A 16357-nucleotide genomic window follows, 5' to 3' on the forward strand; every position below is an offset into this window, starting at 1 on the left:
AAAAACAAAGTCTGTTGGACTGCAAAAACTAGTAGGTAATACCTGGGCTGCTGGAACCAAACTACATTTCAAAGGTTAAAAATATTAATCTCCTAATAAATTTGAGAGGTTTTCCATCACAAAAAAGATTAATTTCCTTGCATTTCAATCATACTATTCAGCATGGTCTTCATAATGACTGGAGTCAGAATTTCTATGTGATTCTCATATTCAATGCTCATACTCTTAGGGAGGCTATAGACAAAGTTGATTGTCAGTTTGCTTTTGTACAATAGTTGGGGAAGTGGCTAAAGATAAAAATAAACCAATATCAAACAAGGACAACAAATCTCTGACCAGAGAAATCCCACTTTTGAAATCTGCACTATAGGAAAACTCCTCAATATGGAAAAATACAGTCATCTCTTGGTATGCAAGGAAGGTTGGTTCTAGGACCTCCTATGGATTCCAAAATCTATTGATGTCTAAATCTCTAATATAAAATGGTAGAGAATTTGTCTATAACCCACACACATTCTCCCATGTATTTTAAATCATCTCTAGATTACATATATTGCCTAATACAATGTGAATGCTATGTAAAAAGTTGGTATACTATATCATTTACAGAATATTGATAATAGGAAAAATGCCTGTAAATGTTCAGAACAGATGAGATTTTTCCCCAAATCTTTTTATCAGTGGTTGGTTGAATCCATGGATGCAGAACACAGGGATATGGAAAGCCAACTGTATGTATAAAAATGTTTTGTAGAGTATTACTTAGAATAGCAAAATCTGGAAGCAGTCTAATACTCAGCATCTAAGAGAACATTAAGTGAATTTTATTATACTTTCCTAATGTAATACTATACAGACAATGGAAGCATAATTATGAAAATCATCTAGTGACAAGCCATGTTAGGTTGGAAAATACAAAATTAACTTCTGATAAATGTTAAAAAGAATAATAATAAATTAGGAATGAAATACATTTCAAAACATGTTGTATACCATACATATATATAATATGTGCTTGCCAATTAGAAGAAAATGAAGAAACAAAAGAGGAAGAAAATATACTACATTGCTATCTGTATGGGGATGTAAATATTGGTCATTTGCTTCTTGATTTCTATTTTCTAATTTTTTTGGTAATCTAGTTATGTAACTTTTCCTATCACAGAGTTAGTACAATTTTGAAAGTTAGGTTTAAACTGGTTATAGGTTTTGAGTAAGGGAAGGCAGGGGGAAAAAAAAAGGAAGGGTGAATGATTTAAAGGCAGACTGGGTCACTGGCAGCAATTCAACCATAGAAGCTGTGCAGTTACCCATCAACTAAATATCTATACCAGCAGACTGTTCTCCTTTTAAATAATGTTGCCATATTCTAAGATTCTTTCCTTTTTAATTTCCAGTCTTATATTCTGTACCACAGCATGAGGCAGAAGATAAAGAGTTAATACCCACTTATAGTTCCTTCCTTATTCTATAAGGTAAACAAACTGTATATTTCAAAAACATCTATCTTTTTTTTTTTTTTTTTTGTGGTGCTGGGGATTGAACCCAGGGCCTTGGGCATGCAAGGCAAGCACTCTACCAACTGAGCTATATCTCCAGCCCCCAAAACATCTATCTTTTATAAGGCGATTTTCAGTTACACTGTTAATGTCTACCAGTAGTATCAATCATGTTTTCCACATTACTAATGCTATTGTTGGCATCTATAATGGAAGAAAATATTTGGTTGCTAAAATGTGTGTTTCTGCTTCATGTTTGTCAGGCAGCTAGCTGTTCAAGTGAAGAGATATAATCCTCTCTAAATTATTTCAGTGGTGTATTTAAAAGCAGGTTAAATAAATATTGGGATCTCATTAAACTATTCTGTGCCTGAATCTCTCCTTAATTACATTGTTAGTAGATCTTCCACAAAATATAATCTTTCAGTGAAGAGGGAAGACATAGGATTCATAAGACTGACTAGATAGAAGGAAAATATGGGGTGAGATTGCAAAATGCTTCCTTCACAGAGACTATGACGTGCCTCTAGATGAGCTGATGTCTACATACCACTAGATGCACATCTCCTTCATTCCCTTCCTTCACCACCCAGGAGCCCTTCCTCTTTATTTCTTGTTAAAAGTCTTCAAGGACTACATCAAATGACATTTCCTGCATGGGGCAAACAACTTGTAGCTAGTATTGAGCTTTTCTGACAGCATTTTACAGAACCATGAGATTTTAGAGTTAAGAGATCTTGGAGTCATTTAACATAAAATTCTCTCAGAAATCCAGAAAGAAGTGGCTTTTCCCAAGGTGTGCTGATGAATTAGAGGAAAGCAATTTGAAGTTGCCACACAGTGGCCCAGTTACACACTGCTGCGTATCAGTAAGATCTATGAAGGTCTGTCTGCTCTCCCAGCTTGTAAGCTCTTTGAAGAGAGAAAAAGTCTTGTTCATCTTCAATTTGCCTGGGAAGTAAGTACAATGTGAGGTGATATGGGCCCTGCTCAGGTGATTTAGTTAGAAGAGCTGCTAGCCCAAGGACAGAACAGTCATGGATTTGATTGGTTGGAAACAGTGCTGCTGCTGTAGAAGCCAAAAGCAAGTTTGTGCCCAGAATTTGCTGTAATCATAAACTGTACAATAAAGCAGCCCAAAGCAGATAGGAATTAATGTCTTTTAAAAGATGCAATAGGAAGAAATATTCCGTGACATTAAACAACTCTGTTCTAATGAAAACATGGCAAGCTCTTTTAACCCCAAAGTCATTTGGGTGATGTGTGGTTTTGCCCCTCGGTTGAATACCATTAATAGTGAAATAAAAATAAACTTTCAACAGATCTTGTTTTTTTAAATGTACACCCATACACAATCCTTTATAAATATGCAAGTGCATGCCCATTAGAAAATCAGACTATTATGTGAAAAATTTGACAAAACTTCCAGGACTGTTTAAAACTTTGGCCAATATCTCTAGCACGGATGCTTTATTTCTGAAGGACACAGCATTATGGATAGAGTGGAACTGGGAGATTTTAGCTTTTAGTTTCTTGCTGTTTTACCCACCCACACTCCCATTTACCCATCTTTTTCTTCATTTCTTCCTTCAACCAAATATTTATTAAAACCCTATTCTGTAGGCTCGGGCTGTAGCTCAGTGGTAGAGCATTTGCCTCACACATGTGAGGCACTGGGTTTGATCCTCAGCACACATAAAACAAATGAATAAATAAAGATATTATAAAAGAATCTATTATGTGCCAGACACTTAGCTGTGCAGAGCAGTGAACTAGGCAGATATGGCAATTACATTTCAGACAGGAAGACAGACAATAATCAAAGAAAACAGAGAAGTATAAACTGTGATAAATACCATTAAGGAAATAAACAGAATGAGAGAAAGTAATGGGTAGCACGGTGGCAGTAGGACTTAGGTTTGACTAGTATGTATCACATATTCACCTCTATAGTATCCGGGAAATCACTGCACTTTTCTGGTGCTCAGACCTTTAACATGACCAAGGGTTGACTGGATGACATCTGACTGCAAAAGACTTTTGGACATGAAATAAGAAAACTTAAGCTTGTGTCGCAGCCTTATCTGTCAAACCTCTCCTGCAGTCTCCCTGTGAGGGGAGTATGAGAGCTTGTGGGAGATGAAGTCACCTTTAGACTGAGCCCCCGCACTGCTGTAAGATTTGTTTATTTATTTTGAGACAAGTGTGCTTATGTTGTACAGGCAGGGTGTGTGAACTCCTAGGCTCAAGTGATCCTCTTACCTCAGCCTGTGTCACTGGGACTACAGCTGTTTGTCACCATGCCTGGCTCACTCTTCTTTAAGATTTTTCTTTTTTTTTATTGTAAACAAATGGGATACATGTTGTTTCTCTGTTTGTACAACTCTGAATGTTTTTCATTTTCACTAAAGATGACCTCTGAGAACTTCAGAAATACTAGGTTAAGTTTTCTATTCCACTACTTCTAGCTAAGAAGCACATTTACTTCATGAATAGAATGAATAATGAGATTGGTAGATAAGCACTGACAAACCCATTAGTGACAATTTATTCTTTACCACACATTAAGAAAACCAACACATTGATTTTATCTTCTCTTCTTTTCCTGTACTAAGCTTAATCAAGCTGAAGAAAACAAAACGAAACAAAATGACAAAATCCAAATCACAAGCAAACCATTTTATTTTCTTTCAAAATAAAATGGCTCCGTTTTGCTACAGAGTAAAGAATAGCATCCTTCAGTGATAGCCCCATCATATCCAAGAAAAGAAACCATACCGAGTGTAGCGTGCCATTGCTGGTGGCTGCGGGAGTGCGGGCCCACCGCTCATTTCCAGTTCTTCCATTACTTGGTTCATGGCACTCTTTAGCCATGTGTCCACAGAACGCCAATCTGCTTTAGCAGGTCTAGCCGGGCTTCAGCTTTCACTTAATTATCTAAGAAAATGAAGAAAATGATCAGAAATCAAGGTATTTTCCCCCCTCAATTCTTAAGTTATTCTCCATTTATTAATTAGGACAATCTTGATATTCACAATCTTGATATTCTTACTGGGTATAAATGTAATTTATCACCTGCAGAGAGGTGGAGAAAGGAAGAGAACATGAACACAAGAACAGGCCCCCCTAATGATGGCAAACAGCATGCTTGTTTCTTTTTTTTTCTTTTTTCTTCCTTCCTTCCTCCCTCCCTCCCCTCCCTCCCTCCCGTCATCTATCTATCTATCTATCTATCTATCTATCTATCTATCTATCTATCTATCTGTCTGTCTGTCTGTCTGTCTGTCTGTCTATCTATCTATCTATCTATCTATCTATCTATCTATCTATCTATCTATCTATCTATCTATCCATCCATCCATCTAGGGAGTGGGTGCTGGAGATTGAAGCCAAGCCCTCATGCTTGCTAAGCATGAGCTCTACTACTGAGCTACACCTCCAGCCCCTTGCTTACTGTATCTTCACAAGAACACAGTATTGATGGCACATCAAATATAACTTATGAATAGGAAAGGAAGTGTGCCATAAAACCTCTTTTTTTTTTTTTCTTGTAAATAAGGGCTATCCCTTAGAACATTCTGAAATCTAGTATTTTCAGCTTTATAATCCAACTCCTGGTCTTTTTCTTTTCCTCTAATCCATCTTCTACAATTTGTGCGTGGTCCCATCATGTCGCTTCCCTGCTAAAAACTTCTACAATCTGAGTGCCTCTGAGTACAGAATTAACTAATTTTTCATGTGGAACAACTATCTTTCACATTCAAATGAATTATTTCCTTCACTACTTCCACCACCCCTGTGCTCCGACACCACTAGAGCTGTTCCTTTACGCCTAATGTCTTTCTTTTCACTGCCTTTTTTTTTTTTTTTTGGTATGTGGGCATACCAGGGACTGAACTCAGGGACACTCAACCCACTGAGCGACATCCCCAGCCCTATTTTGTATTTTATTTAGAGACAGGGTGAGTTGCTTAGTGCCTTGATTTTGCTGAGGCTGGCTTTGAACTTGTCATCCTCCTGCCTCAGCTTCCCCAGCTGCTGGGATTACAGGTGTGCATCACCACACCTGGCTTTTCATTGCCTTTTGATGTCTGGTGAACTCCTACGTTTGAAGGGTTAGTGCAAATATTATCCTTTCTCTGAAGATTTTCATGACCACTCCCTGTCCCTCCTTAGACAGTTAACCATACCTTTTTCCTGGTTCCCAAGGCACTCTACAGACCTAGTCAAAATGTGGTAGGCACAGGCATTATTTTATACTCAGCTGTGCAACTGCTGACCTTTTTTAATATAACTGGGTTCCTTTATGACGGAGCCCTGACATTCACTGCTATCTCCTGATATATGTGTAATAATTTTTTGAATAAGTTATCCTGTATAAAACTAAACTTCTATTGCTCTTCTAAGAAAAGATTTTACTTTGAAGAGACATACGACTTCAGTTGAAATTAATCTTGAAAGACTAATGCATTCAATGCCACTGAGTTATAAACTACTCTTTTCCTTAATAATAATTTTTTAATAATAATTTTAATAACAAATTATTTCTTTTTAATAATTCTAATATTTTCTGCACAAGCTTAATAACTTCTCTTTTGACTTGGCTCTCTTCGGTGATGGTTTGTTGATTAGCAGTCTTTTTGCTTTTAAGTTATGATGCAGCTGTCAGAAATAGTAGGGACTGAGAAAAAGTTCCTATTCTACAAATTCAAGAAAGGGAATGATTGCCTCTTCTTTAGTCCTTGTTACAAAAACCTCAGGCAAGTGACTATAAAACCAGTTTTAAATATGTCTCAGTGCCTGCTCTACTACAACAGTTGTGCCTCTGAAAGTCATCCTCCAGTGACTGCTCCATGCTTCTCAGATAGACAATCATCTCCAGCCTCAGTCCAGAATTCATGCATTTACTCCTGCTTCAGATAGTCTGCCATCTCCAGAAACGATGCCTGGGAGCAGGGGATAGGGTATGCAGTTCAGTGTAGCACACGTGCTTAGAATAAAGTTTTGGGTTCCATCTTTAGCACCAAACAAACAAACCAACCCCTAAACAAAACCTTCACCCATGCTAAGAGTGAGTCAAACCCTAAAACATTCCCAGTCTGCCAATTCCTAAAATTCATGCTTCTCTAAACCCTACATATCAGCTCTTGCTTTGTTCAGAGAGAATGCTTTGTAAAGATCATTCTCTGGGGGCTGGGGATGTGGCTCAGTTGGTAGAGTGCCTGCCTCGAAAGCACAAGGCCCTGTGTTCAATCCCCAGCACTGCAAAAAAAAAAAAAAAAAGATCATTCTCTGTTACTTAGCAAGTAATAAATACAGCTTAATTGTCCAACATATTAGAATGGTAGTCTCTTTTTTTTTAACTTTGAAGGTTCCAATGAGAAAATCCTGATGACCCTTGGCAGCTTTCTATGTGATTCTCAGAGATTCCATTTGAATGCAATTTTCTAATCACCCTCTTCTTGGGAAGTTGGTATCAAAAACAATCTGATCTCTGACTTGTTCTAGTGGGGTTTTATGGCGGAATTAATGTTGCTGTCCTAAGAGATTTTTTTTTTTTTTTTTTTTTTGGTACTGGGGATTGAACTCAGGGCCTTGTGATTGCGAGGCAAGCACTCTACCAGCTGAGCTATCTCCCTAGCCCCCTAAGAGATTTTAATGCACATAATTTTTTTTAAATGGAGGTAAAATTCACCATCTTCACTATTTTGAAGTTTAAAATTGAATGGCTTCGGGTATCATATAGATCATTATATAAAGTAATTAGAGTTTTGGCTTAGAGGCATATCATTTGGTAAATAGTATTACAAAAATTTGCTCTTTGTGATCACTCATCAGAAAATTAATTTGTAATAAGAGATAAAGAAAAAAAGAATTTTTACCTTCATTTCTTCTTCCCTCCCTCCCTCTCTTTTTTGGTAATAACTTTATGGACATATACTTCATATACCATACAATTCACTCATTTAAAGTCTATAATTCAATGGCTTATAGTACATTCAGAGTGCATGCAATCATTTCCAGTCAATTTTAGAACATTTTAATCATCCCTGAAAAAAGCTCAGTATGATTTAGCTATTGCTCCACAGTTCCCTTCTTCCCTGCAGCCCTGGGCAGCCACTAGTCTACTTTCTGTCTCTATAGATGTGTGTCTTCTGGACATTTAATATAAATTAAATCATAAATATGTGGTCGTTCATGATTAGTTTCTTTCACTTAGCATGTTTTCAAGATTAATCTGTTGTAACATGTATCAGTATTTCAATCCTTTTAAAGGTCAAATAATTCTCTGTATTTGTCAACTGATGTACGTTTCTATTTTTCAACTACCATAATGTAGTTATAACATTCATACACAAGATTTTGCGAGTGCATGTTTTCATATCTCTAGGGAAGATGCACAGGACTAGCATTACTGGGTCATAAAGCAACAACACACTTGGGGGAAACATTGTTTAAAGTAGAGGCACCATTTAATCCTACCACCAGCATGTGGTTTCTCTGTATCCTGGCAAACAATTGTTAATGTCTGCCTTGTTAAATTGTTAAACAATTGTTAATGTCTGTCCTAATCATTCTAGTGGGTGTAAGGTGGTATCTCAAGATTTGTTTGCATTCTTTGATGACTAATGGTGTCAAGCATCTTTTCAAGTGCTTATTAGACATCTGTACATAGTTGGAGAAATACCTATTCAGATTCTTTGTCCATTTTTTAAATTAGGTTGATTATCTTTGTTAGTTTTGTCCTTTTGAGTTTTCATGTATTCCAGAAACAAGTCCCTTATCAAGTAATGATTTGCAAATACTTTTTCCATTCTATTGGTTGTTGTTCTTCACCTTCTTGATTTTATCCTTTATTTTTTATTTTCAAATTTTTTTGGTACAGGGGATTGAACCCAGGGGTAATTAACTACTGAGCCACATCTGCAGTTCTTTTATTTTTTACTTTAGAAAGGGTCTCACTAATTGTTGAGGGCCTTCCTAAGATGCTGAGGTGGCCTCAAACTTGCAATCCTCCTGCCTCAGCCTCCTGAGTTGCTGGGATTATAGGCATGGGCCACCACACTTGGCTTGAGTGCATCCTTTAAAGCATGAAAGTTTTAAATTCTGGCGAAGTTCAGTTTATCTAGTTTTTTTCCCCTTGCTTTTTGCTTGGGCTACTGGTGTCAAATATAAGAAACTAGTTGGGCGTGGTGGTATATACCTGTAATCCCAGCAGCTTGGGAGGCTGAGGCGGGAGGATAGCGAGGTGCTGAGCAACTCAGTGAGACCCAGTCTCTAAATAAAATACAAAATAGGGCTGGGGATGTGGCTCAGTGGTTGTGTGCCCCTGAGTTCAATTTCTGGTACCAAAAAAAAAAAAAAAAAAAAAAAAAAACAAACACTAACCCAAGGTAATTAGGATTTACCACATAGTTCCATTTTAGAGTTTTATAACTTTACCTGTTATACTGAGATTACTTTGGAATTAATTTTTGTATATGATGTGAATTGTTAAAATTAATTGGGCACCCATTAGACTAAGGTGGCTCCAGTGCCCTGAGTTCCCTATGTAAGTAACAGGAACCCAACCCAGGGTATAGGGTAAACATGAGCTTCGCCAGTCAGAAACTGCCAACTACCTTCTAACTAGGGGCCTTCTACTGGAAGGATCCAATAAGGCTACTTTTCCACGTTAATCAATCAGTTATTTTCTTTGTCTTGCTTTCTGGTTCCTCCTGTAAGTCTTCCTCTTATGCTTCTTCGGTGGAGCCCCAACTGTATGCAGTTTGGTGCTGCACAATTCATGAACTGCTGCCAGCTCAGATAATCTCTTTAAAATTTTAATGTGCTTAAGTTCATCTTTTAACAGAGTCCAACTTCATTCTTTTTGTATATGGATATCCAATTATCCCAGTACCTTTCTAGTATGCATTAAAAAGCAATGAAATGTTAAATTAAAAAAAAAAGAATTATAAAAAGGGAACCAACAAGCTATTTCTTGGAAATCATGAATTGAAAATCATTTAACTGCTGATACAGAGAAACAAGAGGGAAGTATTCAATGGATTTTATATTCTCAATACCAAGTAATCTACTTTTCCTAAGATTTATTCTTATCAGTCCTTCACCAAACAACTGATGAACATGCAAACTTAGATTTAGATTGCAGCTCAGAAATAAACATTGCTATCTCCCCTTTAGGGTTCTGGAATATTATAGTACATACATTTTGGGTTTTGTACATTGCTCCCAACTCATAACTCCCATAGCCCTTGCTATTTCCTGGGTAACTCGAAGGATAAGCATATCTTTTATTAAAGTATTTGCCTTTTGTCCTTAGTACCTGAAGCAGCTCTACAACAGCTTCAGGATAATAAAGGTAAAAGAGTTTTTAATGCTGGGGTGCTTTAGGCCTCAGAAAGTAAAATCTCTCTCTGAATGTCTCCTGCCCTCTTTCCATCTGCTCCCTTTTTCACCAAGGCAGGTCACAGAAGCTAGAATTTCTCTTCCTGAAGGCAGGTTACAAAAACTAGAATCTTCCTCGGCCTTTCTGCCTTAGAGCTGGCTGCAGAGAAATTCTCTGACTGCTGCATATGGTGGTACACACTGTAATCCCAATTACCTTGAAGGCTGAGGCAGGATTCCAAGTTTGAGGCCCGTCTGTGAAACTCAGTGAGACCTTGTCTCAAAATCAAAAATAAAAAGGGTTGGAGATAGAGCTCCAGTGGTAGAGTGTGTGCCTAGCATGCATGAGGTCATGGGTTTGAGCCCTTAAAACATTCTCCAGTGTACCTATCTTGAGAGTAGATCATAAGATAACCATTTCAGGAGGGGTCCTACCCATACCAGTAGGAATAAATGTTGCACAGAGAGACCAAAAGAATCTGGACAGGTCTTGCTTGGTTTCCCCACTCAGTCTATTAGCACTAGATCATACCTCTTTTGTCTAATAAATTTCAACATGGTTGTCCATGCTTCAATCATGTCTATGCAATGAAGTCTTCATAAAAACCTCATACAAGAGGGTTTGGAGAGCTTATGGACAACTGTATGCATGGAGGCTTGCAGGAAGGTGAACAAGAGCTCATTCTCATGTTGGGTGGGTGATATAAAACTCTGTGGTAATTGGAAGCTTTATGGACTCAGGATTCTTCTAGATCTTGCCCTATATATGTCTTCATCTAGCTGTTTATTCATATCCTTTAAAATAACCATTATAATTAATTGGTAAATGTTTTTCTCTGAATTCTGTGAATGGCTCTAGTCAATTAATTGAGCCTGAAGAGGGGGTTGTGGGAATCCCAATTTGTAGCCAGTTGGTCATAAGTTCTGGAAGCCTGTGCTTGTGACTAGTGTCTGAAGTGGGGGCAGTCTGGGGCTCAGTCACTGACTCAACTTGTGGGATCTGATGTTATTTCCAGGTTGACAGTGTCAGAGCTGAACTGAGTTGATGCAGGTGGTCTAATGCAGAACTGATTGGGGGTTGGTGGGAAGAATCCTATATATTTGGGATCATGGAAAGTGATCTGTATTGTGAGCATAGAGCAGGCAGAGTTAGTTTGGTTTGTTTCCTTAAGATCTCAGAGGTTCCAAATGCTTATATTTTAACAATTGTTTTAAAACAGAATTTCCAGTGTTTTCAAATCAATTTGAGATATGCCAACTGATTAAAAGCTCTCGGAATATAATTTTTTGTATACTTGATAGCATTCCAGATACTAATTAACCAAATAATTTTTGGAACCTTTAGAGTCTTTAAAATAATTTTTTTAAAAAATATAGATCTTTTTGGATACATCATCTTGGGGTATTAGTACAGTATTAAATTTGATTTTAATTCAAAATTTAAGTAAGTACAACCAAGCATTAAACCATAGTTAAGTTTAAAAATTTTGACAGTTTTATATCTAATTTATATTTAATTCTTTTGCCTTTGAAATATCATTTCTCTAAGGACAAAAGACTATGGTCTACTGCAACCTTCTTATTTAGGATAGTGCCTTGTTGGAGGAAACCCAGTAATGGTAAATAGTAGTATTTACCACTTTATCTTTGGTATCTTAAAAAACCACTCCAAACACCTTTTATTATATATAATAGGAATCATATGATTATACCATTTCATTTAATCCACAGAACAATTCTGGGGGTGGATACAATAAACTCCATTTAACAGATCAGAAAAGTAATTTAACTGAGGTCATACTGATTTTGGTAAATGGTTTTACCAATGGTTCCCAATGAATCAAGCCTTCTTATCCAAGAAGTCCCCTTCCACAATGATTCTGGGCTTGTCCTTTGTGATTTGGTTTGGTCAATGAAACATCCATTTGATGGAAGCAGAAGCTCACTGATAAGGGCCATCTGACTTCTTGGAATGTGCCACTAACATGTTGGGGAAGCCAGGTTAACCTATGTGAGGATGAAAGAACACACAGGAGAACCTAGCTCTCCAGCCAACCCTCTGGATGAATGTAGTTGCTTAAGCTGTATCAGGAAAAACCGCAAAAGAAATGCAGTTAACATCCAGCATAGTAAAAGGCAATAAAACACTGCTGCTTTTGCTATAAAGTTTGGGGTGGTTTTTAAAGGCAATAACAGATTATTGTGTTTGAATAATTTAATCTCCCAAATATTTGGGTATTTTCCAGATGTCATTCTGTTAAAGAGTTAAAAAAATTTTTTTTTTTTCTCAGTTGTAGATGGACACAATACCTTTGTTTTATTTATTTATTTTATGTGGTACTGAAGATTGAACCCAGTGTCTCACAAGTGCTAGGCAAGTGTGTTACCACTGAGCTACAAGCCCAACCCTCTTGTTACTGATTTTTAATTAGTTCTGATGAGTCAGAGAACTTACTCTGTATATGAATCATTATAAACTTACTGAGACTGGTTTATGATTCAGAATATGATACAGCTGAATGGTCCATGTGTATTTCAAAGAACATACATTCTACCAATTAGGTAAAGTTGAATAGTGCTGGTTGAAGTCTTTCATAATCTTACTGATTTTCCATCTCCTTGTTCTATTATTTGCTGAAAAAGGGGTATTGATACCCCTTAACTACAATTGTGGATTTATCTGTTCTTTCTTTAAGTTCTGTCAGGGTTTGCTTCTTGCATTTGTAGCTATATTATTAGTTACATAGACATCCAAAATTAAGTGTATCTTTTTGATGAACTGACCCTTTCATCATTATGAATTATCTTTTTCTTGGCCTGAAATCCATTTTGTCTGACATTAATATATTCACTACTGTTTTTTAATGATTAAGTGTTTGTTTGCCTGCAGTAAGCAACAGTTAAAATTTCTGCTCAGTTTTTTTCTTTCTTTTCTTTTTTTTCCTTTCAGTTATTTCCTGGCAAGCTCCCTGGAGAATGTTTCACATGGGGACTCAGGTTTTGACCAAGGATTTGGATGGTAATTTATATGCAAATTTTAGAGCTGCCTGATGTCCAACCTGGAGTCAAGGATCTCTACTTGAGCTCTAGTGTGCTGCCCTTCAAAGTCTAAGAGCTGCATAATGCAAATGTCACCAGTACAGGCCCATTCTTTCAAAGGGCAATTCCTCTTTGGTTTTAACAAGTTTTGGGTAATTTTCCAGTTATATCAAATGGTTTTTAATATTTTTATGCCAGATTAACAACTTTTACATAAAACAATGAGTTGTATATATGCTAGTCCCTCTACTATAGTTTAAATATAAAATGTTCCCTAAAGATCCATGTGTTATAGGTTTAGTCCCCAGACTGGCATGATTGGGAGGTGGTGAAAACTTGTAAAACTTAGTGGGAAGTCTTTCAGTCATTGGGAGTGTGCTCTTGAAGGGGATAATGGGACCCCATCGCCTTTCTTGCTCTCTTTTTTGTGTCCTGGCTATAAGGTAATAAGCAGCTTTGCTCTACCATGTGTTCCCCATCATGACATGTTTCCTCTCCATAGGCCCAAAGGCAATGGGATGGGACAACTGATCATGAACTGAAACCTAAAAAACTAGGAGCAGAAATAAAGCTTTTCTCTTTATCTTTGTCTCCTACCCCTACCCCAGTGGTGCTGGGGATCAAACCCTAGGCCTCAGGAATGCTAAGTGAGTGGTGTGTCACTGAATTACATTGCCAGCCCTTTTCTCTTTACAAGGTGATTATCTCTGGTATTTTTTACAATAGCACAAAGCTGACGGGCTGGGGAGATAGCTCAGTTGGTAGAGTGCTTACCTCACAAGCACAAGGCCCTGGGTTCAATCCCCAGCACCGCAAAAAAAAAAAAAAAAAGTTGACTAATATGCCCTTATTACGAAAAGCAGAAACTGCTATAAAGATATATTCTATATTCAGAAAGAGCTGCAAAGAAATCCAAAAATTTTGTTCAGTAGTTAGCTATTAATAGTAATGTTTGTGTTACAGTTCTGATACTGCTTAGTATGTATTGAAGGATAAAGCAGTTTCATAAGAAGAAAAAAAAAAGAACCAAGATTTTCAATTTAAGAGGGGAAAAAAAGATATAAAATCAAAGAATTTAATAAAATTTCTCTACCTTTAAATCTTAATTGGATATATCAAAATGAATTCATGATTATAAAACAGTAATAAATGCCTAGCTCTAAGTCTAAGAAAGAACAAGAAATAAATAATGCTCATAGTAATAGGCCCAACCCTTCACAGACATTAGTGTCTCAATACCATTCTTTATTAAAGAAATCTGAGCTCTTTAGAGTTAATTCTAAGTCTGAGCAGGGAAAATAAAAGGTGAGCCTATGATAGCTTGTTGTGCTTAAAGAAAGTATTCAACTATTGTCCAAGGGGCACAGAAGTCAGTCTGAATGGACTCCAACTTTAGATAATATGGGATTTAAAAATGACAACTGATTTGGTCATACAGAAAATGAACAAAAATTCATAAAATACAGGGGCTGGAGTTGTGGCTCACTGGTAGAGCACTTGGCATGTGTGAGGCCCTGGGTTTGATACTCAGTACCACATACAAATAAATAAAATAAAAGCTCCACTGACAACTAAAAAAAAAATTTAAAAAAAGAAATACATATGGTAGGACTACATGAAGGACACAAGGATAAACTACCAGGAAGAGAACACCTACAATAGGGGTTAGGAATGTAACTCAGTGGCAGAGTGCTTGTCTAGTATGTGTAAAGCACTGGGTTTGATCCTCAGCACCACATAAAAATAAATAAATAAAATAAAATAATTTTTTTAACAAAGAACACCTACAATTGAAGTAAGAACTGAAAAATTCTCAGAGCTTGAACAAGGCTCAGTTCTGTCCAGGCTGAATTAAGGCATCTTGTTTGACATTGGCATTGGTTTAGGACTAAACTAGCCCTACTGCAAAGACAGTCTAAATATAGTCATTAAACAACAAACAAGCCTCAAAGAACAACTCTGATCTGCTTGTAACTGGTCAGGCAGTCAAAACAAATTCAATAGTTTGCAGGAGAAAAGAGAATACAAACTCTTAATAACCAAGCATTCCAATTTCTAGTATTTTGTAAAAAATACTAGGCATTGAAAAGCAGAAAAATATAAGAGCTATAACCAAGAGAAAAATCCTTTAAAATTTAAGAAGGAATAACACAAATTTTATACAAACTCCTTTAGAAAATAGGAGTTGTGAATATTTCCTAATTGATTTTATAAAAGCAGCACATTTTTGGAAAAAAAAAACAAAAATAAAAACCTATCATGGATCAGTATTTGTCACGAATATAGATAGAAAAATTCTTTCTTTTTTTAGTAGTAGGGATTGAACCCACGGACACTCAACTACTGAGTCATATCTCCAGCCCATTTTGGCATTTTTTACTTAGAGACAGGGTCTCACTGAGTTGCTGAGAACCTTGCCAAGTTGTTGAGGCTGTCTTTGAACTTTCGATCCTCCTGCTTCAGCCTCTCAAGCCACTGGGATTAGAGGCATGCACCACTGTGCTCAGCCAGATACAAAAATTCTTACCAATATATATCAATTAGATCTATAAGTATATAAAACAGAGACACATCATGATCAAAATGGGATTTATTCTAGAATTTAAGGGCAGGTTTAACATTAGGAAATTAATATAATTTGCTGTACAAAGAGAATAAAAGAGAAAAATGAAATGAATGTCTTAAATAGATGGAAAAAAAAAAAAGCTTTTGACAAAAGGGGGGGGGGAGCAAAATTAAACAAAAAACCCAAACCCAAACCCAAAATCCTCTTCTCAATTTGATAAAAGCCACCCAGCAAAAATCTAGAGCCGATGTTATATCTAATGATGAAATTCTAGATACTTCCCCCAATATTAGGAAAAAGGCAAAGATGTTGGTGCTTAACGCTTCTAATCAATACCCTACTAGAAAGCCAAACCAGTGTATCAAGGCAAGAAAAATAAAAGGCAAATATGTTGAAAATGAAAAAGTAAAACTATTATTGGTAACACAATCATGAAGAGAGATTATCCTAAACAATCTATCAAAAAGAACGAATTAGTAAATTAGGCAAGGCCACAGAATACTAGATCAGTAAGTATAAAATATCTATTTTATTGTGACATTAACAACAAAATAAAAATTTAAAAAGAATAACTTATAATAGCATCAAAACCATAGATACTTGGGGATTAAATCTGACAAAATATGCCTGAAATTTTATATTAGACTATAAAATATTATGAAAGAAAATAAAGACTTCTTAAATAAATGGAGATATGTCATGTTCATTAATTGAAAGTCTCAATTTGTTGAGGTCTATTTTCATCAAATTGATTTATAGATTCAGTACAATTCCAATCAAAATCCCAACCATCTTTTTTTTTTCCTTCGTAGAAACTGATAAGCTGATGGAAATAAGAATAATTCAAACAATTATGGAAAAAGAA

General features: G+C 36.3%; 1 protein-coding gene across 1 annotated transcript in view; it reads right to left on the reverse strand.

The window, feature by feature from the left end:
• FCHSD2 (FCH and double SH3 domains 2) overlaps positions 1 to 16357 on the reverse strand; it is a 245161-nt gene that overhangs the window by 22873 nt on the left and 205931 nt on the right. Inside the window, 4 exon segments of the mRNA XM_079103793.1 lie at positions 4278 to 4333; positions 4336 to 4386; positions 4389 to 4427; positions 4430 to 4436. Of these exon segments, the coding sequence (XP_078959919.1) occupies positions 4278 to 4333; positions 4336 to 4386; positions 4389 to 4427; positions 4430 to 4436 (153 nt within the window).

This window comes from Sciurus vulgaris (genome assembly GCF_902686455.1).
Source record: "Sciurus vulgaris genome assembly, chromosome: 11".
Classification (NCBI taxonomy): Eukaryota; Metazoa; Chordata; class Mammalia; order Rodentia; family Sciuridae; genus Sciurus; species Sciurus vulgaris.